This window comes from Jaculus jaculus, chromosome 4 (assembly GCF_020740685.1).
Source record: "Jaculus jaculus isolate mJacJac1 chromosome 4, mJacJac1.mat.Y.cur, whole genome shotgun sequence".
NCBI classification, from domain to species: Eukaryota; Metazoa; Chordata; class Mammalia; order Rodentia; family Dipodidae; genus Jaculus; species Jaculus jaculus.
The window spans coordinates 117107358-117132464 of NC_059105.1; the positions used below are offsets into that span (position 1 = coordinate 117107358).

At 44.8% G+C, this 25107-nt stretch overlaps 1 protein-coding gene across 1 annotated transcript; it reads right to left on the minus strand.

The window, feature by feature from the left end:
* Nucleotides 1-535: 535 nt before the first annotated feature.
* Nucleotides 536-24095, minus strand: Stard7 (StAR related lipid transfer domain containing 7). Its single transcript, XM_045148119.1, has 8 exons — nucleotides 23433-24095; nucleotides 14959-15167; nucleotides 14615-14664; nucleotides 12906-13016; nucleotides 12741-12823; nucleotides 12000-12099; nucleotides 3114-3198; nucleotides 536-2366 (listed from the first exon to the last, which is right to left on the minus strand). The coding sequence occupies exons 1-8, from the start codon at nucleotides 23729-23731 to the stop codon at nucleotides 2182-2184; spliced, it is 1122 nt and encodes a 373-aa protein (XP_045004054.1). The 5' UTR covers nucleotides 23732-24095; the 3' UTR covers nucleotides 536-2181.
* Between the last annotated feature and the right edge of the window lie 1012 nt (nucleotides 24096-25107).

The window sequence follows — 25107 nt, forward strand, 5'->3', positions numbered from 1 at the left end:
GAAGCTAGATGGGAAGCTGTACACCGCAGGTGAGGAGTGTCTATGCAGCTAAGTATGCCTACGACCATCGTTCCCATGGTGCTTCCCATCAGCAAAGTTACACACAAACCCGAACTGTGCTGTGCTGTGTCCTCATACGTATTATCAATCCTCCTGAGCAAACCTGGGTCCTAGCAGAACTGCCTGAAAGCCAATCCATCTCCCATCTGTCTGCAGAAGCTCCAGACTGTCCTCCTCTCAAGACCTGCTCAAGTTGTCCCAAGTACTACTACCACAAAGCTTTAGCACCCTATGCATGAGTGTGAGCAAGACCCTGCAGTAGAATGTTTTCAGTTGCTCAGCTGATCATTAAATAGGGTCCATAGCTTAGAGGTGGTTAGTTTGGTGTCAGCCATGCCCTACCATGAAAGAATAAGCCCCACCAATGTTCCATGACAACTAAGTAGAAGCTTCTTTCAACTCTGTGATCAGGAGGAAATGACAAATTCAACATGCAAAATTTCCTCACCACCATTTGTCCAAAGACAACATACTCTTTTGTACCAATCTTTATGTTTTATTTTCACATTTGATAAAAATGTCACAGGAGCAAAATCATTACAATGACATAAGTAAATGTACATAGTTAAATCACCGTTGAGTCAGAACACAGGCAACCACAACTGCTTTAGCACCTGTGCACACGTGCATATAAACTGCTTCTGTATACACATATGCCATTCACAATCACAGGTGCCTAATGCAGATCTAACTCAGGAATCCCCACCCCACCCCTGGTTTCTGTCAGGTCCTCGGGAGAACCAATGCAAGATGCTGGCACTGCTCAGTACATCTCTCTGCTCTGCCAATGACTCAGTGAAGACTCATGAAAACACTGCAGCAGTTGTTTCCTTGGCACAAAACTGAACAGGCAACGGGATGGTCAAAAATGGTTGAATTAGTCTCAGGTTTAGAACCTTTTCTACCACAACAGGTTAGCAAGCAGGAAAAAAAAAATTCAGCTACTTGAACACCAGAGGATCCCTATTCTCTCAGCAGACTGCAACCATGGCCAAAAGCAAAGGCAGCAAGGCTAATCTGATACCATCCAGTTGTGACCTTAACTGTGGTTGGCTTTCAGTTCAGCTCTGGAGACAGGAGGAAAAACTTTTTAAAGGGTCACACAAACCACATCTCCACCATTTAGGTACTTGGGTCAAGACTCCAAATCTATTGGCCCAACTCAGCTTGCCTACAGTTCTAAGAGTTCTCAAGAGGGACACCGCCCCACCCCTTCCATCCTCTGTCTTTAGCCTTCTAAAAAGGACAAGTCAAACCTATGGTGGGAAAAGATGGTCTGAACAAAAAAAAGCGTCTCAACTGTATATTTAAAATAGTAGAGTAGGACTACAGAGAAATCGTGCAACTCCTCAATTCCATTTTGATTCAAAGGTTAAAAAGAAAGTTAATTTATTTTCAAATGTGTTGTTTTGTGCACTTTCACTGACCCTATCAAAACATCAATATAGAAAACTATTGTCTGAGAGCTCGTCTCCAGTGCTCTTGGCAAATGGGTTAAGGCTATGTAGGAGGCAATAATCCAATTCAGATAAAAATTGCTCTGAGTCAGGTGAGTCAATGTGATAGTATTTTGTGGGGGGATTTCTTGGTATAAACTTCTTATGTCCCTCAAGATAAAAGGCGAGGACAAGGCACTTAACATGGCCAAACATCGTTCACACCCATCCGGTAGACTGTTACCAAGAGTATTCGCAGTGACCCCTCCTTGAGACATGACCAGCCAATCACACTTTCCAGCTGACCTGCAGAGCCGAAGGACATCCAAAGCACTGCACAACCAATGGTGGAATGTGGAATGTCAGCGAGGAACTACTCAGAGGAAGCAAACAGAAATTGTCCCCTTCTGGCCTGAGGTGAGAGGTTTGTTCCAAATTAGCTCAGTGAAATAATGAATTTGACAATGGTTGGTCTGAGAATATGACCGTGCCTCCATGATGCCACTGTCCTTTGTCTGATGAAGAGCAACAGTGCTCTGAATGAAACCAGACTCCAGCTAGTGAATTATCTTGCACTGGGAGTTACAGCAGATGCCTTCTAGTACATGTGGCTTGTCCTAAGTCAAGCACAGAGCCAAGGAACAGGCAAGGTTAGAAATGCCTATTCCTTCTAACCCAGAGCTCCTCAGGCATACTCAATCCGGGCTGGGCCACAACTACCCTCAGTCTTCCGCTCAGAGGACGGGACCGTAGCCTTGGCTTCACTGCTCATCTCCAGGGGCTTAGCTGACATGTAGTCTTTCACTTTGATCTCCATATTCTTGGCTTTCAGGGTGGCCATGTGCAGCTTCTCCAGGAACTCTGGCATGCCTGTCGGGACACAAGGGAATCTGGTAAAGCAGAAATACAAACCCAAGGCAGACTCAACACTGGAAGGTCTCTCTTTTTGATGGCAGCAAACCACCTCTTCCTTATGAAGTCAAGTTTGAATGGCCACCTGTGACAGCTGCCTCCCAGAAAGCTTCCTTCCCTATTGCACGCTTTGTTAAAGCCACCCATGACCTCTGATCCTTTCCCAAGGAGTACGGATATGGTCACTTAAGATTCCAAAAGCCTATCTTTTACGTAATTAAAATATCTCTTACTGAGCTAGAAAGATGGTTTAGTGGTTAAAGCATTTGCCTGCAAAGCCAAAAGACCCAGATTCGATTCCCCAGGACCCAGGTGAGCCAGATGCACACGGACACATGTATCTGGAGTTTGTTTGCAGTGTATACAGGCCCTGGTGTACCCATTCTCTCTTTGTCTGTCTCTCTTCTCTCTCTCTCTCTCTGCTTGCAAAAAAAAAAAAATTAATAAAATATCTCTTATCACTGACAAGTCAAAATAGCCACCACTTAATTGAAGCAAATGTCAGCCAGGTGTGGTGGTGCACGCCTTTAACCCTAGTACTCGGGAGGCTGAGGTAGGAGGATCACCACGACTTCAAGGTCAGCCTGAGCTAGAGTGAAACCCTACCTCGAAAAACAAACAAACAAAAAAAAGTAAAACTAAACTAAAAAAGAAAACAAAATGCTCAAGTCAGTTTCTAGGCCCAGTATGTATGTCCCTACTCACCACTAGAAACCATCCAACTAACACAGTAGCGAGGAAACACAGTCTGGGGATTGTCACTGTATGTCAACAAGTAGTCAAAGCCATTCTGGAAAAGAAAAACAGCAAAGATGGTGGTAGTCAGATTACTCGCCACAACCTTCCTATCTAACAACATGGAGTAATTATGACCTGATTCTGGAGCAAGTAGTACATTTTTTTATCCTATGCATAAAAATTCACACCAGGCTAGAGACTGCTATTCACAGAAAGACCCTTGACTCTTAGGCCCCTTAATGTTCTCAGTAAACAATCAACTGATAATATACCTCTCTGGGCTGGAGAGATGGCTTAGCGGTTAAGCACTTGCCTGTGAAGCCTAAGGACCCTGGTGCAAGGCTCGATTCCCAAGGACCCACGTTAGCCAGATGCACAAGGGGGTACACGCGTCTGGAGTTCGTTTGCAGTGGCTGGAGGCCCTGGCGTACCCATTCTCTCCCTCCCTCTCTCTCTCTCTCTCTCTCTACCTCTTTCTCTCTCTGTCTGTCGCTCTCAAATAAATAAACAAACAAACAAACAAACAAAAATTTTAAAAAAAGATACCTCCCCATACACAGGCAGTACAAATCATGTGGCCTATGAGGAACATAGATTTTCTGCCTGTGAAGGTACTATGTGGCCAACTCCAATAATAGCTTTGGGTGCTAAGTCTCTACTGGACCTTGCTGGCTAGAAACATCACACACACAGTGCTGTATTTAACTAGAGAAGGAAGCCTCCCATGGATTTCTTTAGATTATTCCCATGTCTCTTTATAATCCAGCTATTTCACTGTCCTAAACCTTAACTGAATTCAGAGAGTGTCTCTAGAAAATCTTCAAATGTAAGTCACCAGCGAAGATACTCAACAGTGGACACTGCAAGTCTTGTACTTGGCCAGTCAGGCCAAATGAGCCAATGGGTGCAATAGTGGCACATTTGTCATGGTGGAAACCAACTGACCTCTAATTGGACTGGAGGCCTGCTCGATGGGAGGGAATACATCCCTGATACTGAAAACTTAAAACAGGGGTAGTCATGAGCCATAGGGGTGTAACATCTGCTGCTGTCTGGCTCAATGTATATACTATGCTTATCAAACTGCCCAGTAAGCACTTTTCTTAATGTTCATACCCTTATATTAATGCTACTCTCACTTTTGGTAGAGAATTTCTTTTCAGATGGCAATGACCTTGGGATGACTCAGAAGGCATCATGGTGCTGGAAAGAAGTGACTGGAAAGGAGGCTTTTGTTGTTGTTGTTTTGGTTTGTTGAGGTAGTGTCTCGCTCTAGTACAAGCTGACCTGGAATTCACTATGTAGTATTAGGATGACCTCGAACTCATGGTGGTCCCACTACCTCTGCCTCCTGAGTGCTGGGATTAAAGGCATGTGCCACCATACCCAGCCTTTTTTCTTTAACATATTTTTCTTTATTTGGAGAGAGAGAGAGAGGGAAAAAGAGAATGAATGAGAACAAGGATGAAGGGAGTCAGGGCCTCTTGTACTACAAACAAACTCCAGATGCATATACTACTTTGAACATCTGCATTTATGTGGGCATTGGGGAATTGAACCCAGGCTCACTCAGGCAAGGCTTTGCAAGCAAGCACCTTTAACTACTGAGCCATTACTCTAGCCCATATGTTTGGTAGAGAAAAATTCCTCTCTCATGTGCTGAAATTGTACTTTATAACATTTTTTTTAAATTAAAAAAATTGTGTGCAAAAAAAAAAAAAAAGAAGTGACTGGAGTGCTCAGTACTGCAATATCTCTATCATACCTTCCAAGGCTCAGGATCTAATGTGGAAGAGGTGGCGGAAAGAATGTAAGAACCAAAGGAAGGGTAGGACTCCTTACAACGTGCCCCCCCCCAGACACAAAATGGCCTGGATATCCATGTCTTCACAGTGCCTGATACTACTACACAAGACCATCATAAAAGATGATGACATCAAAATAAAAGAGAGACTGATGGTCTCTGGGGGAAGGAGTATGATGGAGAGTGGACTTGCAAAGAAAGTCAGGGAAAGGAAGGAACTGCCATGGGTTACTGTCTACAATTATAGAAGTCGTCAATAAAAAAAAAAAAAAAATTTAAAAGCTGGTGGTGGTGGTTCACACTAATCCCAGCACTTGGGTGGCTGAGGTAATAGGATCCCTGTGTGTTCATGGCCAGCCTGGGCTAGTATGAGACACTACCTCAACGAAGAAAAAAACAAAACACAACAAACAAAAAAATAAATAAAAACAATACAATTGGGTTTTTTTAGTCTAGATTTACCTACTTCAAAATAAAGAGTGGGCGGAGCGTTGGTGGTATAGTGGTAAGCATAGCTGCCTTCCAAAATAAAGTGTGGGCAAGGAAATGATAAAAGGTAAAAATAAAACAAATTTGGCTATGAGTTAGTAAGTGATGAAACTGAAGGCAAGTATAGAGAAGTTATTATGTCATTTCCTCTACTTCATCTTTTGGTTACACTTCAAATTTTCCATAATGAAAAGACTACAGGGGCTTTTTAACCCCATCCTGCCTTCTCATGGGGAGGAGCTCTCTGTACTTTCTCTTCATCATAATTTTGTTTTTTTTTTTTTTTTACTTTTGTTTTTGTTTTATTTCAGAGAGAAAGAATGGGCGTGTCAACACCACTAGCCACTGCAAATAGCCACCATGTGTATCTGGCTTATATGGGTTCTGGGGAATTGAACTTGTAGGTAAGTACCTTAACCGCTAAGCCATCTCTCCAGACCCTAACAGTCTCTCTAAACCTTACCATCTGGTCTGTGGATTTCAATTCTTTGAATTCATATGGCAAGATTTTGTGGATCCCCCAAAATTATCAGTTTATTGGCTTATTGGCCTACATGGATGCACTGACAGGGGAATTCCAAAAATTCCTGTATCATTATAGATGCATTGGCCAGGACAGCCCATAATCAGATGTTCTTCCAACCATCTAATTCCATCTCTGTGGGTTCCTTGATAGCCCTCCGAAGGCTGAAAGTCTGTAAGAATGAGAACCCTAAAGAGCTCCAGTGTGCCATGTGCCTACTCCCCCTTAACACCTTGCTTTTTTTTTTTTTTTACTCCCCAACACTTTCTTCTAGGATATCTTCCTGCACTTCACCAATAGACCCACTAGAGAAGTTTCCCAACTACCACATCCAATGACCCCACTCAGCTCAAAAACAAAAACAAAAACAGGTCATTTCTCCATTTCCTAAGAGCAACGAGAATTACTTTTCAGAGGAGGGATTAAGGCAGTTTAGGGTGACTGGGTCCTTGAAAGTAAAAGCAAAAATATCCTTGAGTCTGCCTTTGCAGTCACCACTTTGCTAGAGGTCAGAGAAGGCTCTGGCTTCTCCTTCTCTCTTGCCTAAAGGAGTTCCTATATTTGTTTCTCCATGAACAACCTGAGTCCCTTCTTAGGCAGGAGTTCCTTTTTCTTAGAATTAAGATTCCTGGAGGATGAAACTGATCCTGGCATTGTGGTTGGTTAAGCTCAGCCCCTGTTAAGAACCTATAAATGACTATCCCTGTTTTAAGTTTTCAGTATCAGGGATGTATTCCCTCCCATGGAGCAGGCCTCTAGTCCAATTGGAAGGCAGTTGGTTTCTACCATGATAGATGTGCCACTATTGCACCCATTGGCTCATTTGGCCTGGCTGGCCAATTTTAAGGCTAGCAGTGTCCACTGTTGAGTATCTTCACTGGTGTTTTCTCTTTCTCCCATTGAACTGAATGTAGAATGGCTTCTTCCAGCTTTCTGTCAGCTGGTCTACATGAAGAAGGTTATCAGCTCAGTTCCAGCAGGATTTCTCAGTGGCCTTGCAGCCTAAGTATGTGGAGTCTTCAGCAATAGGTCTTACCATCTATTCCTGGTGGGAAACCAAGGGCTTCAGCAATGGCCTATATTGTTTTGGGGGCATCAGGACCTCCCTGGCCAACAACTCACTGAAAGGTATCACATCCTTGGCACTGAAAAATTTCTAGCAATGATCTATGGCTCCTGAGTGTTCCATAGTCCAAAACTGGAGGATTCCATGATTTATTTATATCCTCTTAGATTTTGATTAGCCCTCCCTCCACCTTTCCTTTACTCAATCTCTTCCCCTGACCTCACTTTGGACCTTTAAACTCCCGTTAATCTGTTCTACTTACATATATACAATACCATCCTATTAAGTACCCTCTTCCCTCCCTTAAAACAGGGGTAGTCATGAGCCCTAGGAGTGTAACATCTGCTGACGTCTGGATAAATGTATATACTATGCTTATCAAACTTCTCTTAATGTTCATACCCTTATATTAACGCTACTCTCACTTTTGGTAGAGAATCTTCTCTTTTCAGATGGCAGTGACCTTGGGACAACTCAGAAGATATCATAGTTCTGGAAAGAAGTGACTGGAGTACTGAGTAACATCTCAATCACACCTTCCAAGGCTCAGGGTCTAATGAGGAACAGGTGGCAGAAAGAATGTAACAGCCAAAGGAAGGGTAGGACTCCTTACAACGTGCTCCCTCCAGACATAAAATGGCCTGGATATCCATGACCTCATAGTGCCTGACAATACCTACACAAGAGGAGGAAAAGATCATGACATCAAAATAAAAGACAAACTGATTGAGATGGGGAAGGGATATGATGGAGAATGGAATTTCAAAGGGTAAAGTGGGGGAGGGAGTGCATTACCATGGGATATTTTTTATAATCATGGAAAATGTTAATAAAAATTGAGGGGGGAAAAAAAAAGAACCTATAAATGACCCCAATTTGGGTCTCTGGATGGGCTTTACTCCCTGCTATCCATGCAGGAGCTATCTGTATCTTCTCTTTCCTCTTCTTAACCTAATCAAGTCTTCCTAAACCTTTAAGAAAAAAAAAAAAGGCAAACAAAACACTATGCCTAGGCTAAAGGATCTATTTTCTTCTGGCAAATCCAAACCCAATGGCAGGTCATTCCAATCACCTCTCCTCCCTGAACTCCACCTGTCTTACTCCTCCTTGTGCTGGAATCATGTCTCTTATCTGAGGGTACTCTTCTGTTTTCCACTAGTGTCTTTTTACAAAAATCAACTTAAACCATACTTTTTTCATAAAAATGGCAATAAACATACCTAAAATCGCATTGATAAGTCTCACTGTTCCCCCATTACAACTAAAAAAAAAAAAAAAAAAAAAAAAATCTAGTGGTTCCCTGTGAGATACAACCCACTCTACTAAATGCTCAACTACGCCTTAACTCTTTCAAGTGACAGCAATGCTGGAACTCAAGCTACTGGGGGTTTTTTGTTGTTGTTGCTGTTTTGTTTTTTTGAGGTAGGGTTTCACTCTAGCTCAGACCTCGGCCTCCCAAGTGCTGGGATTAAAGGCATCCGCCACCACGCCTGGCTCAGTTACTGCTTCCTCCCCCGACAGGTAACATAGTTCAAATTTCAAAGCCTCATAAAGAAGTTCACCAGGTTGCTGAACTTCTAGAACACCTCATCCTTTCTGGAGGCTGGCTTACTGCTAGGCAGATTCTGAAAGCACTGAGGCCAGCAGGCAGAGTGCCTGTTCCCTCAGGTCTCCCTGTCTAGTGAAAACCTCAATGCTTCTGTACTCTGACACACTCAAGAGACAACCTAGTCTAGGCTTGGATGTTTGATGCCCTAGGGTGCACAAACTGGAAAGCTCCAGAGTAAGTAGGAACCTGTCTGGCCCATAGGCCATAAATGATTCCATAAAATAGATAGGAAGTGCTGTGTCAGCTACTGTCATTTTAATCAGAGGAGCTGTGCCTATCTGCAAAAGGTCCACTAGATGCAAGGGGCCTGTTGACTTTCCCTCACTGGGAGGATCATTAGACCCTCACCTGATATTCCAGTCACTCCTTCTTACACCTCCCAGCCATCTGTATGTAATTCTGCTCCAACTGCATGTGGTCTCGGAAGTGCTAGGGGTGTGGGAACTCCATGTATGTACCTATGAAAGGTTGTCATCCATTCACCCTGAGACTACATAGTGAATTCCAGGTCAGCATGGGCTAGAGCAAAACCCTACCTTGAAAAAACAAAAAGAAAAAAAATATCAATTCAAAATGTATCAAAGACCAGAAGCCTTGAAAATAAAGATATTGGCATACGCAAGGACTTTCTGAACAGAACTCTAGTAGTCTAGGAAATAATAGCAAGAATTGACAATAGGGCCAGATGTGGTGGTACATGCCTATAATCCCAATACTAAGGACGCTGAGGCAGAAGGATTACAAGATAGAAGTTAGCCTATAGCCTGGGTTATATAACAAGATACTATCTCAAGCAAGCACACAGAATTCCAGGAAATTAAAAAAGCTTCTGTACAACAAAGGAAACAATTAGCAGAGTGAGGAGAGAGCCTTCAGAAAGAGAAATCTTTGCCAGCTATCTTTCTGAGAAATAACTGATATTCAGAACTCAAACACAAAATTAAACACACATACACACACACCCAAAAAAAGAAAAGAAAAAAAAAGCCATGAAAGTACAATGACTATTTGGGGACAAGAAGGGGACCAACAAAAGGGAACAAGAGAAATTGAAGTGGAAAGTATGTTCAAAGTAAAGAGTACACATGTATAGAAAGTTCTTAATGAAATCTGTTATTTTGTACAAATGAATAAGCAAATGAATAAAAGGAAAAGGACAAAGGCTAAGTCTCCCTCCCGTACTGCTCCCAGCCTTATCCAATCTCCCCTTCCTGGGAATAGCAAGCATCATTAGCAGTCTTAACTGTCTATCTTCTAGCCAAGAGTTTTTAAACATTTTTCACACACAACTCATTATAAAAAATACCTGAAGCTATGGGGGACGGATCCATACAAACCACCACCCCAGCAAGCCAAGCACCTTTACTGCTGAGCCATCCCTCCAAGACTGTTGTTCTTGAATGCAGGGGAAAGCTGAAGTTGTAGTACAAACTAACTATGCTGAAATCTTAAATCAAAGAAAAGGGGGGTGGCCGGGCGTGGTGGTGCACGCCTTTAATCCCAGCACTAGGGAGGCAGAGGTAGGAGGTTCATCGTGAGTTCAAGGCCACCTTGAGACTACAGGAGTTAATTCCAGGTCAGCCTGGACCCGAGTGAGACCCTACCTTGAAAAACCAAAAAAAAAAAGGGGGGGGGTCAGGGGGGCTGGAGAGATGGCTGGGGCTGTTTTCTACACTGTAACCTAATTCATTCTTTTTCCTCTATCACACAGTTACATAAACTTGTATAACCATGTAAGTTCTATGAAATATACTTACACTCATTTCCTGCTTCCCTCCTTCCCTACCTGCCTTCAAGATAGGTTCTCACGTATCCATGAAACTTGCTACATAGTGGAGGAGAACCATGAATTTCTGACCCTCCCGCTTCCACTTCCACAGAATTGGGATTAAAGGTATGCACCGCCACACCCAGTTTATGTGGTGCTTACGGATCAAGCTCAGGACTTGGTTCATGTTAGGAAAGCACTCTAAAAAATGAACCCCTTACTTTATTCTTTTCTTAAAAAAAACTGGGCATGGTAAGGCAAGCCTTTAGTCACAGGGAAGAGGATCGCCATGAGTTCAAGCCACCCTGAGACTACACGATGAAGACCCTAGCTCAAAAAAGAAAAAACAAACAAACAAAAAATTAACAGTGTGAAAATAGGAGCAGGCTCCTGAGCCATATGTGTCTCCTTGGATAATTATAGTTTCTTAGAATAAAACTTGCTACTAGCATTAAAAAATAAAGTAAAATAAAATGCTAGGCACAGTGGCACACGCCTTTAATCCCAGCACTCAAGAGGCAGAGGTAGGAGGATCACCATGAGTTTGAGGCCACCCTAAGAGTGAATTCCAGAACAGCCTGAGCTAGAGTGAGACCCTACACTTTGGGGAGAAAAAAATAAAATAAAAATTCAGCCAGGAGGCTGGAGAGATGGCTTAGTGGTTAAGGTGCTTGCCTGCAAAAAGAACTGAGGTTCGACTCCTAAGGACCCGTGTAGAGCCAGATGTACAAGATAGCACATGTGTCTGGAGTTAGTTTTCCCATTCCTCTCTACCTATCTTTCTTTCTCTTTAAAATAAACAAATACTTACAAAAAACTTGGCCAGGCATGATGGTATGTGCCTTTTAATCCCAGCACCTGGGCGGAGGTAGGAGGATGGCAGATTCAACACCACCCTGAGGCTATATAGTGAATTCTAGGTCAGCCTGGGCTAGAGCCCTTACCTTGGCGGGGGAGGGGGGGGCAAGACAACCCCAGCAAGCTAAGTAAATACTTTTCAAGTCACTGAAGTTGAAGGCAGGACTGAGCATTAATTTAACTTTCCCATTTTACTGAAAGGTTTCCATTGCTTTGCCACAGTGGTAAAATGCTGATGGAAAGTACTAGTTGTCCTAGCTTCCGGAGGGCTGCACACTTAATCTTCTCCCAGCTGTCTCAAAATGGAGCCCAGCCAGTTGTGGTGGCACACGCCGGTAGTATACTACTAAAGAGCCAGAGGCAGGAGGATCAGGAGTTCAAAATGGAGCCCCAAAGACCATCCATCCATCACTCCTTTGTCCTTGGAGATCTTCCAATAGTATCACCCTAGAGGCATGGGATCCCAAAATATGGTTTCCTGATCAGCAATCTGAGCCTTATCTGAGAACTCAAAACTACAAATTCACAACCACTCCCTCCAGACCTGTTGAATCAGAAACTGAGATCATGACCCAGCAATCATTTTAACAAGTGCCAACTGATTCTACCATCTAATAGCATGCCAAATTTGAGTGCCAATGCACTCCAGCAACTGACTTCCTCTTCAGATACAAGGCATCCTTTGAGAAATTTTGAAAATCACAACACATTAGCTCCTGGATGAAGTAAAACTCACCTCATCAAATGACTTGTGGGGACGGATAACCATTTGGGATTCATAGGATCTGACCCTGACGAATTCTGGAGACTCTGGCACACTGGGGTGCTCCACAGCACTGTGAAGAGGAAGGGGAAGCAAAATCTTAGGAACGGCTTTTCAGTAACCAATGGGGCACAACTAAGATGTAGGAGGGGATCTAAAAAGCTGACCCTACTTAAAAAGATTATTTATATTTCTTTGAGAGAGTGGGGAGAGTGAATAAGAAGAGGAGGCAGACAGAGAACGGGTGCACCAGGGCCCACCATGCTCAGCTTCTAAAAATCTTAATTCCTATCTTAGCTCAGACTATAGCTCACAATACACTTGTCTAGCAGATATGAGTCCCTAAATTTAATCTCCAGCAACATATGCACATAGCCTTTTATCTCTCAGTCTTCCTTTCCTTTTTTTTTTTCAACTTAACAAACTCCAGATGCATGCACTACCATGTGCATATGGCTTATGTGGGTACTAGGGAATCAAACCTGGGTCCTTTGGCTCTGGCAGCAAGCAACTTAACCACTAAGCCATTTTTCCAGCACCTCTTTAAGTCTTCCTAACAGGTCCCAGACTACTCATCCTGAAATGGGATACACGGGGCACTGGCAGCTGAAAGCCTTGCAGGGGACTCAATTGAGGGTGTCCAAAAGCATAGGTATAGATAAGTGAAAGGCACAGCTGAAACAGCCCAGCAAGAGTCCTTGAAGTTATACATACCGTGACACCAACACCATCACATTGTTTTCCTGATCCACACTGTATCGCCGAACATAAACATAATCTCGAGAGTACATTGGATACTAAAGAAATGAGAACGGGAGCAGAATTAGTGCTCTGTGTAACAGACTTCATAGAAATAAAACCAGAAAGAAAAATACTCACAGGAAATTGGGTGACCCAGTGAAGAACCTCAGAACCACTCACGACATCTCTTTCTATCACCTCCAGCTTGATCACAAGAGCATCCCATTTTTTTCTATACTCTGTGTCCAACTGTGAAGAAGAAGCCCATGAAGGCCCAAAATAACAGTGTGAAGGAATAGAGCATGGTGGCGCACCCCTTTAATCCCAGCACTCAGGAGGCAAAGGTAGGAAGATTATTGTGAATTTGAGGCCACATAGCAAATTCCAGGTCAGCCTGGGCAGCAGACCCTACCTTGAAAACCCAAAGAATAAATTAATTAAATAATTTAAAAGTACAAGCTTATCCAGGAGCTCTGACTCAAAAATCATGACCTGACCTAACAGTGCCAAAGTGTTTATTACATATGATGATCCATTTGCACTGCGATTCTTAAAGACAAAAAGGCAAACAGGCATTGGGGACACATGCCTATAATCCTATTAACTAAAGAGGACGAAGCAAGAGGATCAAGAATTCAAGGCCACACTAACTACCTAGGGAGGCTTCATCCTAAAAACCAAGCTCTAAAGCCAGGTGTGGTGGTGCACACCTTTAACAGCACTTGGAGGCAGAGGTAGGTGGATCGCTGTGAGTTGGAGGCCACCCTGAGACTACATAGTGAATTCCAGGTCAGCCTGAACTAGAGCGAGACCCTACCTTGAAAAAACAAAAAACAAACAAACAAACAAAAGCAGAAACCAAGGTCTAGGGATATAGCTTAGTAGTAAAAAAAAAAAAAAAATTACCTAGCTACCTGATGTTCTAGGTCCAAGTTCCAGTATGCTCCTAAACACATACTCATGAGAGAAAGACAGGGAGGATAAGAGAAAGAAAGCATCTGAGAAGGCCTGAGAGATTACTGTTTCATCCCCAGGATCACATAAACAGCTGGATATAGCTACACAACTCTGACCCAGTCCAGTAGGAACTCCAGAGAAAGTGGTGAGCTCTGGGAGACTCCCGCTCAATTAAGAATCGGTGGAAAAACAATGAAGCAAGACACTCTTTGCCACCACAGTTGAGTTGCAAGGGTGCCGTATGGATGGATGGATGAATGGATACATACATACACATACATACATACATACATCACACCCCAGCAAAACAAAACAACAAAATATAAAAACATGGGGGGGATTACCATGGGATATTTTTTTATAATCATGGAAAATGTTAATAAAAATTAAAATATATATATATACATATGTATATGTATATATATATATATATAGAGAGAGAGAGAGAGAGAGAGAGAGAGAGAGAGAGAGAGAGAGAGGGAGGGAGGGAGAGAGAGAGAGCGAGCACGCGTGTGCGCCAAGCAATTTCTATGTAGAACGTGGTTCTTTTATCATCATGAGTTCGAGGCCAGCCTGAGACTACATAGTGAATTCCAGGTCAGCCTGGACTAGAGTGAGACCCTATCTCCAAAAATAAAACAAACAAAAAAAAAATTTCATTAAATCTTCTCAATAGTGGGGAGAGGGGAGGGAGTAAAATCAGTTTCAGTCTTACAGAACAAACAGAACCTGCAAGTCAAATATTTACTTGGATGCTATATGAGATATGAAATGAGAAGTTTGGACATAAATAGTATGTCAAGGCAATGTCAAAGTCAGAAAAAGTATCTACATGGACAGCAATAACAGACTCGCTAAGGAGCTCCAAATCTTGAACAATGGTAACTCACCTGAACATTGAAGAACTGCCGGGGTGTCACATCTGTGTACGTCCCAAAAACTAGAAAGACATGAAAGAGTAAGGGGTGCATGCCTTGCCCTAATGCTGATACCTAATTGTACTTAACTCTAGAGGACTGAGATCTCAAAGTCAGGCCAGAAGCTAGTTATCATGGTGGGCAGCAAGCAAGACAGAGATGGTGAGGAAGACTCAAGAGCTCGTTATCTGGGAGAAGAAAAACCACACACAAAAATCATGGCAAGTTTTCTGAGAATCAGCCAGAATCGAACAATATAGGGAACTAAGAACACTGGGCAGCATGGACACATTTCAAAGATAACCAGTTCAGCTCACCTCGGTATTGGTAAAGGTGGGTGCCTGTAATTGGGCGTCGCCACAGCTTAAAGTGTTTCTTGTCCATCACCATTTCCCATGGGTCCTCTTTGTCTTTTGAATTGTCAATACCTTCTGCTTGAGACTTTGGTTCTGGAGGGTGGCATTCAACTCCAGAGCTCTGAAATATATGTGACATTTCCTCCAACCGTTTCATCTCATTAATGGATCTGGAAAAACAAAACAGGCACAAAGAAGATTAGTCTGCCTATGAAATGAAGTATCCACACAAAGACCTGCCAAAGACAGACATGGGTTGAAAACAGTATATATTTGTAGCAAGTAAAAGCTGAGGGTCAGCCCATCACCACTGGGCACTTGGCCAATGCCAACTGCCCCACACTGTCAGTTCTCACTGGACCCCAGGAGTCCTTTCCGGTGCAGGAGAGGGATCTGCTGGGCAGGTGGCATACACACCCCTGCCCTCCTAAGTGGGGGATGCCTGGGCAGCTGGGAGGTCAGGGCTCAGGGAGCAAGTGCTGCATATGTCCCTCCTCAGTTTGGGGGGATGAAAGGAAAGGGGCTAGGCCTGAAAAGAAAAGATAGGCTCCTGAGCCCTGTTGTGCCCCATGAAGGGACCAAGGTTCTACTCCTCAGTCACAGTGGATAGTGCCGATGTTGCTGAGCCTGTGAAGTGATGCCAGGAACGAGGGATGTAAAGGGACCTGACCAGAGCCTCAGGCTGACATTCCAAACTGGGGACAGGTAGGAGTTATGGGAACTGAGGCTTCCCAGGACCCCCTTCCTAGGATGCCCCAAGCTTCAGCCACCCCACTTTAACTTTCTACCAGGAGCCACCCCCCCCTACCTTGCTATTTATTGCTGCAATTTATTGACCTCAAAAATGCTATATAACAGACCTCATTTTGGACAGGGAGGGTTCCCAGGGTCACCCTTCCACTTGATGGGACCCTGTGGGGCCAGATGCTGAGAGGAACCTCCCTTTGTCCCATCTTCACTTGTTCCCCATGCCCCAGTTGGGCTCCAGCCCTTCTGCAAATACCTCAAGAGGGATGGGAAGGTATGGGATATTTCTGTTTTGTTTAATTGGAACTGGAAGAGGGTGTGCTTGATTCCCTTCCCAAAGTAAAGGATGGACACTGAGATCACATTCCTGTACTGGCCATCACTGTTGCCAAGCATCATATTTTGAGTTTACTCCCTCTAGAGTTTGGATACATTCAGGTTCAACTGCAGGTGCACCATGCTCCAGTGTCAAATGATTCACTCGTGACTCACCTCTGGAAGCGTGCAGTCTTAATGTACAGTAACAAGCTGTTATTTTATGATCTTCTCATTAAAAGCTTGATTTAAAAAAAAAAGCTGGGCATAGTGGCACATGCCTTTTATCCCAGCACTTGAGAGGCAGAGATAGGAGGATTGCTGTGAGTTCGAGGCCACCCTGAGACTCCATAGTGAATTCCAGGTCAGCCTGGGCTAGAGTGAGACCCTACCTCGAAAAACCAAAACAAACAAATAACAAAAAAGCTGAGAGCCAGACATGGTAGTGCATGCTTTTGATCCCAGCACTTGAGAGGAAGAGGTATGAGGACTGTCTTGAGTTCAAGGCCAGCCTGAGAATACATAGTAAATTCCAGGTCAGCCTGGGCTAAGTGAGACCCTACCTTGAAAAGCCAAAAAAAAAAAAAAAGAATAAATAGATAAATGCTGAGTTGCAGGGCTGAGGAAATGGCTCAGTGGCTAAAAATGCTTGCTTCCAAGGCTGCCAGCCCAAGTTCAATTCCCTAGTACCCACATTAAACTGATGCAAAGTGGTGCATGCATCTGTGCTCCTTACGACTATGAGAGGTGGAGGCAGAATAAGAACTATGACAATTTGTAATCTGAAACCAAAGACGGTGGTGGAGCACACAAGCAGTCAGTATTGTGCACATACAAATAATAAATAACAGCTGGGTATGGTGGCACACATCTTTAATCCCAGCACTCTGGAGGTAGAGGAAGGAGGATCACCATGAGTTTGAGACCAGTCTGAACTAGAGTGAGTTGTAGGTCAGCCTGGCTAGCATAAATCCTTACCTCAAAAAATAACGAATAAATAAAGCCATGTTGCTAAATCTGAATACTAGTCCAACACTTGTTAACTAGAATAAATTAACCAATGCCTATTTCTAAATCTATAAAATAATTGTACCTAGCTCAAGTTGGTTATGAAGATTACAAACAAATTTATCTAAAACGTGCTTAAGACCTGACACAGAATCAGCCTTCAAACATTAACTATCCAGGGTTTGGAACTGTGAAATGTCACGTGATATCCCCCTGCGCACCCCCCCTCATGGTCTTAATGTGAATATATGTCCACCACAGACTCAAGTGTTTCATTAAGCTTGTAACTTAGGTCTCCAGCTGCTTGGCTGGAGGAGGTGCACCGGGGGTGGATCTAATTATTGCCCAAAGGTGTAGAGAGCAGGTTTGTGCTCTAGCAGGTTTGCTGGTGATGGGTTTTGTTTTGCTGCAATTGTTTTCTCTGCTAGGATGTATAGAAATAAGCCTCTGCCATTGATAGAATTTCCCCTGGATCTGTAAACTTGAAATCTCTTCCTTCCATAAAATGGCTGGATGTTAATCCCAGCAAGGTGAAGCTGATTACACACCCTTCCTACTTGATATAGGATCTCCCCATATGCCTTTGAACTATTCCAATCTTCTCTCAGCTGCCTCAGTGCTAGATTACAGGAATGCCCACCTGGTTTCAGGTCTCCCCCCCACCCCAAGGTAGGGTCTTGTTCTAGCCCAAGCTGATCTGGAATTCACTATGTAATCTCAGGTTGGCCTCGAACTCAAGGTGATCCTCCTACCTCTGCCTCCCAAATGCTGGGATTCAAGTTCGTGAGCCACCAACCCCGGCTCCATCTTTTTTTAACTGGGTTGTCTTCTTCCTACAGTGGAAGAGCATTTGTGTGTTCTCCCTCCCTGTTTTCATATTGAGGTGTAATTCACATACCCCATGCCTTGAACTCATGGCAATCCTACCTCTGCCTCCTGAGTGCTGGGGTTAAATGTGTGCATCACCACAGCTGGCTGCATGTCACCACCTTTAAAGTCTTTACAATGATCGTATGACTGACAACTCATACAAAAGCATAAATGCTATCATATCCATTATGTGGTTTCTTCACATGCCCAGTATGTAGAAACACCTCCCTAGCATCTCTGTTCTGAGCCTAATCTTGTTTGGACAGGGTGGCCTTCATATTACATCTAAGAGACTTAACTAATAAATAGAAATGAAGGTCAAAAGAGATTATTCTTGATATAGTAACAAAATCAGCAGATTAATAAAAGGATCAAGAAAAGACAAGTCTACCCTTCCCTTTCTCCAAAACAACATTTGAGAAAGGCTAGAGTAAAAGCTGGGAAGCTCGGTGTGGTGGTGCATGTCTTTAATCCCAGCACTGGAGAGGCAGAGGTAGGTGACTGCTGTGAGTTGGAGGCCACCCTGAGACTACAGAGTGAATTCCAGGTCACCCTCGGTTACACTGAGACTCTACCTCGGGAAACCAAAAGCTGGTGGCTGGAGAGAGGGCTCAGCGGTTAAGGCACTTGCCTGCAAAGCCTAGCAATCTGGGTTTGATTCCCTAGTGGCCACAAAAGCTAGATGCACAAAGCAGTGCATGCATCTGGAGTTCATTTGCAGCTCTCTGCCTCAATCTCTCTCTCTGCTTGTAAGTAAATAAATAAACAAATGGGGGCTGGAGAGTTGGCTCAGGGGTTAAGGCACTTGCCTGCAAAGCCTAACAACCTGGGTTCAACTCCCCAGTACACACACAAAGCCAGATGCACCAAGTGGCATATACAAATGGAGTTCATTTGCAATGGGTGGAGGCCCTGTCATGTCCATTCTCATTCTCCCTTTCTCTATGCTTGAAAATAAATATTAAAAAACAACTGTCCCAAACCAATAAAAATTACTGCTTTATTTTTCCACAGGATGTGTGCTGTGCTCACAGAACAACAGCTAACACCAATAAGAGTAAAGTGATTTTGTTTGTTTAACAGAAGCCAACTGGAAGATAAGACTAGAGTAAGTATGGAGAGATCTGATTTCAGACAGGTGTAGTAGTTTATGCCTGTCATCCCAGCACTCAGCTAAGGTAGGAGTTCACTGGGAGTTCCAGGCCAGCCTAGGCTACAGGGTAAGACACTATCTCCAAAAACAAGCAAGCAACCTGATTTCTGTAGCTAGCACTAGTGGAATCAAAATCACCTTGTAAGGTTACTTTGTCCAAATAAGGTCTTAGTTGGCAAGATGTTCTTAAGCACTAAAGATAGTAAGCAAAGCCGGGCGTGAACACGCCTTTAATCCCAGCACTTGAGAGGCAGAAGTAGAAGGATCAGCATGAGTTCGAGGCCACCCTGAGATTACATAGTGAATTCCAGGTCAGTATGGACTAGAGTGAAACCCTACCTCAAAAAAGGAAGCAAGCTGGGCATGGTGCAGGCCTTTAATCCCAGAACTTGTGAGGCAGAGGTAGGAGGATCACCATGAGTTCCAGGCCAGCCTGAGACTACACAGTGAATTTCAAGTCAGCCTGGACTAGTGTGAGATCCTACCTCAAGCAAACAAAAATAATAAAGTACATAAATATAATAAAAATAGGAAGCAAGATTTTTTTTCATTTTCAATAAAAACCTCAAATAACATTAAGATAAACACATGCTCCAGGACTGGTGACACACATCTATAACCCAGTACTCCAGAAATGGAGACAGAAGAATCATGAGCTTAAGGCCCACCTTTTACAAAGCCAGTTCTTATTACAAAACTGCAACAAAAACCAGACTAGCCGGGTGTGGTGGCGCACGCCTTTAATCCCAGCACTCAGGAGGCAGAGGTAGGAGGATCGCTGTGAGTTCGAGGCCACCCTGAGACTCCATAGTGAATTCCAGGTCAGCCTGGGCTAGAGCAAGACCCTACCTTGAAAACCCAAAAAAAAAAAAAAAAAAAAAAAACCAGACTAGCTGGGCATGATGTCACACACCTTTAATCCCAGCACTCGGGAAGGCAGATGTTGGAGGATCAATGTGATTTGAGGCCAGTGGAGAACTACAGAGTAAATTCTGGTCAGCATGGGCTAGAGTGAGACCTTACCTCCAAAAACCCAACAATCAAAACAAAAACAAAGCCAGGTGCAGAGGTAGGAGGATCGCTGCAAGTCCCAGGCTGCCCTGAGGCTACCTACTTAATTTCAGGTCAGCCTGGACCAGAGTGAGAGTCTACCTCGGAAAAACAAACAACAAAAAACGAGGGCTGGAGAGATGGCTTAGCAGACAGTTGATACCCCAGTACCCAAGTAAGCCAGATGTACAAGGTGGCACATGTATCTGGAGTTCATTTGCAATGGCTAGAGGGCCAGGAGTGCCTATTCTCTCTCTCAAATGAATAATTTTTTTAAAGGCTATTTTAGTGCTAGAGGGCTGGTTAGCTACATAAACCAAGGTCTCACTCCCCATCTCCACCCAAAAGAATGGGAAATCAGTTAACTGATAATTTCCTTTTGTTTAGTTTTATGGTACTGGGGATTGAATCTAGAGCCTAAGAGAAGCCACACCACACAGGCAATCATCACTGAGCTGGTACCTCCAGACCTCTTTTCACTTATTCTGAGATAAGGTTTCAAAAAGTGGTAATTTCTACATTTACATTTTATTTCCCTTCTTTCTTTCTTTCTTTTTTTTTTATTTGTTGAAAATAGGGTCTTATTCTAGCCCAGCTAACCTGGTATTCACTATGTAGTCTCAGGCTGGCCTTGCACTCACAGCGATCCTCCTACCTCTGCCTCCTGAGGGCTGCGATTAAAGATGTGCACCACCACACCTGGCTTCCTTCTTTCATTTCTAAAAAGAGATTGTTTGGGGCTGGAGATACAGCTTTGCCACTAAGGTGTTTGCCTGCAACATCTGACTCAAGTTCGATTCCTCAGTACCCATGTGAGCCAAATGCACATGGTGGCACATGTGTCTACAGTTCCTTTGCAATAGCTAGAGACCATGGCATGCCCATTCTTTCTTTCTCTCTATCAAATAAATAACTAAAATTAAAAAAATATTTTATTTATTTATGTGAGAGGCAGAGAGAGGGAGGGAGAGAAAATGGACATGTTAGAGCTTTCAGCGGCTGCAAACCAAACTCCAGAGACATCTGGCTGGGTCCTGGGGAATCAAACCTGGATCCTTTGGCTTTGCAGGTAAGCACCTTAATCAAGCCAAACCATCTCTCCAGCCCATAATTTAAACAAAACAAAACAAAAAAAAAAAACGTTGTTTGGGGCTGGAGAGATGGTTTAGCGGTTAAGCGCTTGCCTGTGAAGCCTAAGGACCCTGGTTCGAGGCTCGATTCCCCAGGACCCACGTTAGCCAGATGCACAAGGGGGCGCACGCATCTGGAGTTCATTTGCAGTGGCTGGAAGCCCTGGCGCGCCCATTCCCTTTCTATCTGTCTCTTTCTCTCCCTCTCTCTCTGTCACTCTCAAATAAAGAAATAAAAATGACAAAAAAAAAATATTAAAAAAAAAAAAACGTTGTTTGAATTGTGGTGGTACATGCTTATAATCCTAGTACTTAGGAGTCAGAGACAAAGGACTAGAAATTAAGAGGCCAGCCTGTGTTGTTACATGGCCACACCACGTCTCAAAACACTCAAAGCAAAAGGTGGCCAGGGGAGAGACTACTATAATGAACATAAATGGCCAAGTAGCAAAACAATGCTAACAAGAACTAGGCAATACAGCTCTCAAGCTTTCATTCCTTAACTTTTTGTGAATAAAAGATTTTAAGTTGCAAAAAAAGATTTTAAGTTGCATTGTAAGTTACCTGCTAGAAAAGGTATGCAGATAGACTTGTATTTGCTCACAATTCAATGTTGCACAAACAGCTCCTGGCATGCAGGTGTTACCTCCCAAACAGGTGATGGTATAAACTTTATTGCTCTATTTCCATTTTTATTTTATTCTATTTATTTTAACTTGTTTTTTAATAAGGTAGGGTCTCACTCCAGCCCTGGTAGACCTGGAACTCACTGTGTAGACCCTGTCTGGCCTTGAACTCTGTGACAATCCACCCTCAGCCTCCCAAGTGCTGGGATTAAAGGTATGAGCCACCACGCCTGGTTTCTATTCAATTTTTAATCTAAGGAAAGAAATGCTGAATAACAGGTTCTTTCTGTTTAAGAAATATCTTGGGCTGGACGGATGGCTTATAGGTTAAGGCATTTGCCCACAAAGCCAAAGGATCCCGGTTCGATTCCCCAGGACCCACGTAGGCCAGATGCACAAGGGGGCGCACACATCTGGAGTTTGTTTACAGTGGCTGGAGGTCCTGGCATGCCCATTCTCTCTGTCTCTCTCTCTCTCTCCACCCTCCTCTTTCTCTGCCAAATAAATAAAAAATAAAATATTTTTTTAAAAATAAGTATCTAGAATAAAGAGACTTCAGGATCAGTAGATTCCTGAAATCAGTTTTAGTTTGTGAGCAGTTTGGTGCTTGTGTAGGGATGGCACAGTACGAAAACAGCTATTAAGGGGAAATAAAGACTGATAAATGTAAAAACAAAACAGCTTCCCTGATGATTGATTACCTTGAAAATATTAAGCAGGGTACAATGGGGCATGGCTTTAATCCCAGCATTGCAGAAGCAGAGGTAAGGAGGATGGATGTGAGTTCAAGGCCAGCCTGGGATTACAAAATGAGTTCCAGTTCAGCCTGGGCTAGAGTGAGATCCTCACTTGAAAATAATAAAGAACTAAAGACAAAACTATTAAGTCTCAGAACAAATTAAATAAAATCAGCAGAAGTAGGTTTTCCCACACACGGTACTAATGACAATAATGTGGCTTCAGAGCCTAAAACACAGCAAAAATTTGACCTAAACCTTACAAGTCAAAATGCCTGGGCTACTGCTTTGTACAAGCAGGCAAAATCCCTCCCAGCCTTTAGAGTCTGCCAATACACAAATCACAATGGCAGAGGGCTCTACAAGCACTTCTCACAGACCCGAGTCCCATCTGGATGGCAGTCTATATTTTATAAGCGACAGAATTAGAATCCTTCAGCGAGTTTAGAGCTCGTTTTGAATTTGCACTTTTCTGAGGACAATGGTGTCTGTGCCTCAGATAATTCATTTTTTTCCCCAAAAGATTTTAATGTCATACCACCCATTCGAAGCCTCCCATCCCCAACCCACACTTCCAGTTTGTTTATTTTTATTTTCTTTACCCGACAAATGGAATTAACACGCAGGGTCAATAACGCGGGCTGTAAAACGGCTTTACCCAATTGCACTGTCAAAGGGTCACCAGGCAAATGCAGGGGGGAAGTCACTGACCATAGGACAGGCCCCAAGGTTCACACGGGACTTCCAGCCCAGGCCCACTCCAAACACGGAACCGGGACCAGCTCGCCGCAGAGCTCACCTTTGCAGTTCCTCCTCCTGGATCCTCTCCTCATCCCACACGAAGGCACCGGCGAGGGCCGCCATCAAGGCAGAGGCATGGCCGGGGCGGCCGCGCAGCCGGCGCCAGAGGCGTCCGAGGAGGACGCAGCGCGAGCTCTCGGAGTACAGGCGGCCGTAGAGCTGCGCGATCTGCTGCGCGCGCCGCACGCGCAGGCCCGTCACGAAGCGGCACTGATTGGCCAGCAAGGCCAGCAGGCCCCCGCCCCGCGCGCCCGCCAGCCAGGTGGCCAGGGCGGCCGGCGGCCTCCACGGGAACATGTTGCGGCCGCGCGCCCGCCCACCCCCGCAGTCCGCTACGCCCGCCCGAGGCCCGCGGAGTTTAGAACGAGCCCGGGATGGGCGGAGGCGACCGTCCGCAGAGTCCCCTAACTGTCTGCCCCTGAGCCTGTTTCACGGTCCCGAGGCCAGGATCCGCCCCTCATGTCGCTTTGCAGCGACCTCCGAGGAAAAGTCCTTTCTGTCGACAGCGCCGCCGCCCGAGGCGCCCTCCCGGGCTCGGAGCCCTCGCCCCTCGGTGTGTCCAGCGGGATTCGAGGAGCGCGGCACACGCGGCGCGGGAACCAGCAAAGGTGGGCGTCTCAGTCTGCAGCAGGAAAGGTCCCAAGCCTTCCGCGTCTGCCACTCGCGCCGCACGCGCTCAACCTACCCCTACCTCTGCTGTCTGTGCTCTGATTGGACAAGGCTCACAAATCTGGGTGCTCATTGGCGGCACCAGAGTGCTCGTCAGCGCTCCCTCCCGCCTTTGTGCGCCTCGCGCTATGACTGTCTGCTAGCAAGGTAGGTGGCACGGCAGGAGGGCCTGTCAAGGGCGCCTTGCAGAGTGACCCTCGGACCCCTGCGCAGCCGCCGTTCCGGCCCGTCGGTCCCGCCCGCTGGAGAGGCGCGGTTAGGTGCTGGGAGCTCCCAGCACAGAGTTCCGTTGTGCTAAAAGGCTGGGGACCATATCCCGGCTCTCTCTCCAGGGAGGGGCGGGGTCTCCGGGCCACCTATGCACGGCGTTGTTGGCGTCCCCGGCTAGGTGGAGGGCGATGAAGACGCTCTAAATGAACCAGGAGCCTACGCAGTCACTTGCTGACCACCCTTCTGTAGCTTCCCAAGCCCTCAGTCCTGGAGCCCTCCTGAATATCTGCAGCGCCGAGGCTGCCCCGTACAAATGTCTGCTTAGAGCTCAAGAGAGAGCCCCCAGGACAGATGGCCTGTCGCAATCTGAAAATGTGGCTTCCCTTTTCTTTTGCAGTCTGACAGTATAGGAAGGTAAACAGGTTTCCCGAAACCTACCTTGCCATGAGCAATCTAATAGTTGCTAAATAGTTTCGATGGGTAAATTACTATTTTAAAACTGGGCGAGTTGGGTTATGCTGAGGCAGGAGTAGGAGTTCTCCCTGGAGGTCAGAGGCCAGCCTAGGCCACAGTGTGGGACCCTATCTCAAAAAATAAAGTAGGGCTGGAGAGATGGTTTAGCGGTTAAGGCGCTTGCCTGCAAAGCTAAAGGACCTAAGTTTGATTCCCCAAGGCCCACGCAAGCCACATGCACAAGATGGTGCATGTGTCTGGAGTTCATTTGCAGTGGCTGGAAGCCCTGGCGCGCCCATTCTCTCTCGCCCTCTCTGCCTCTTTCCCTGTCTCAAATAATA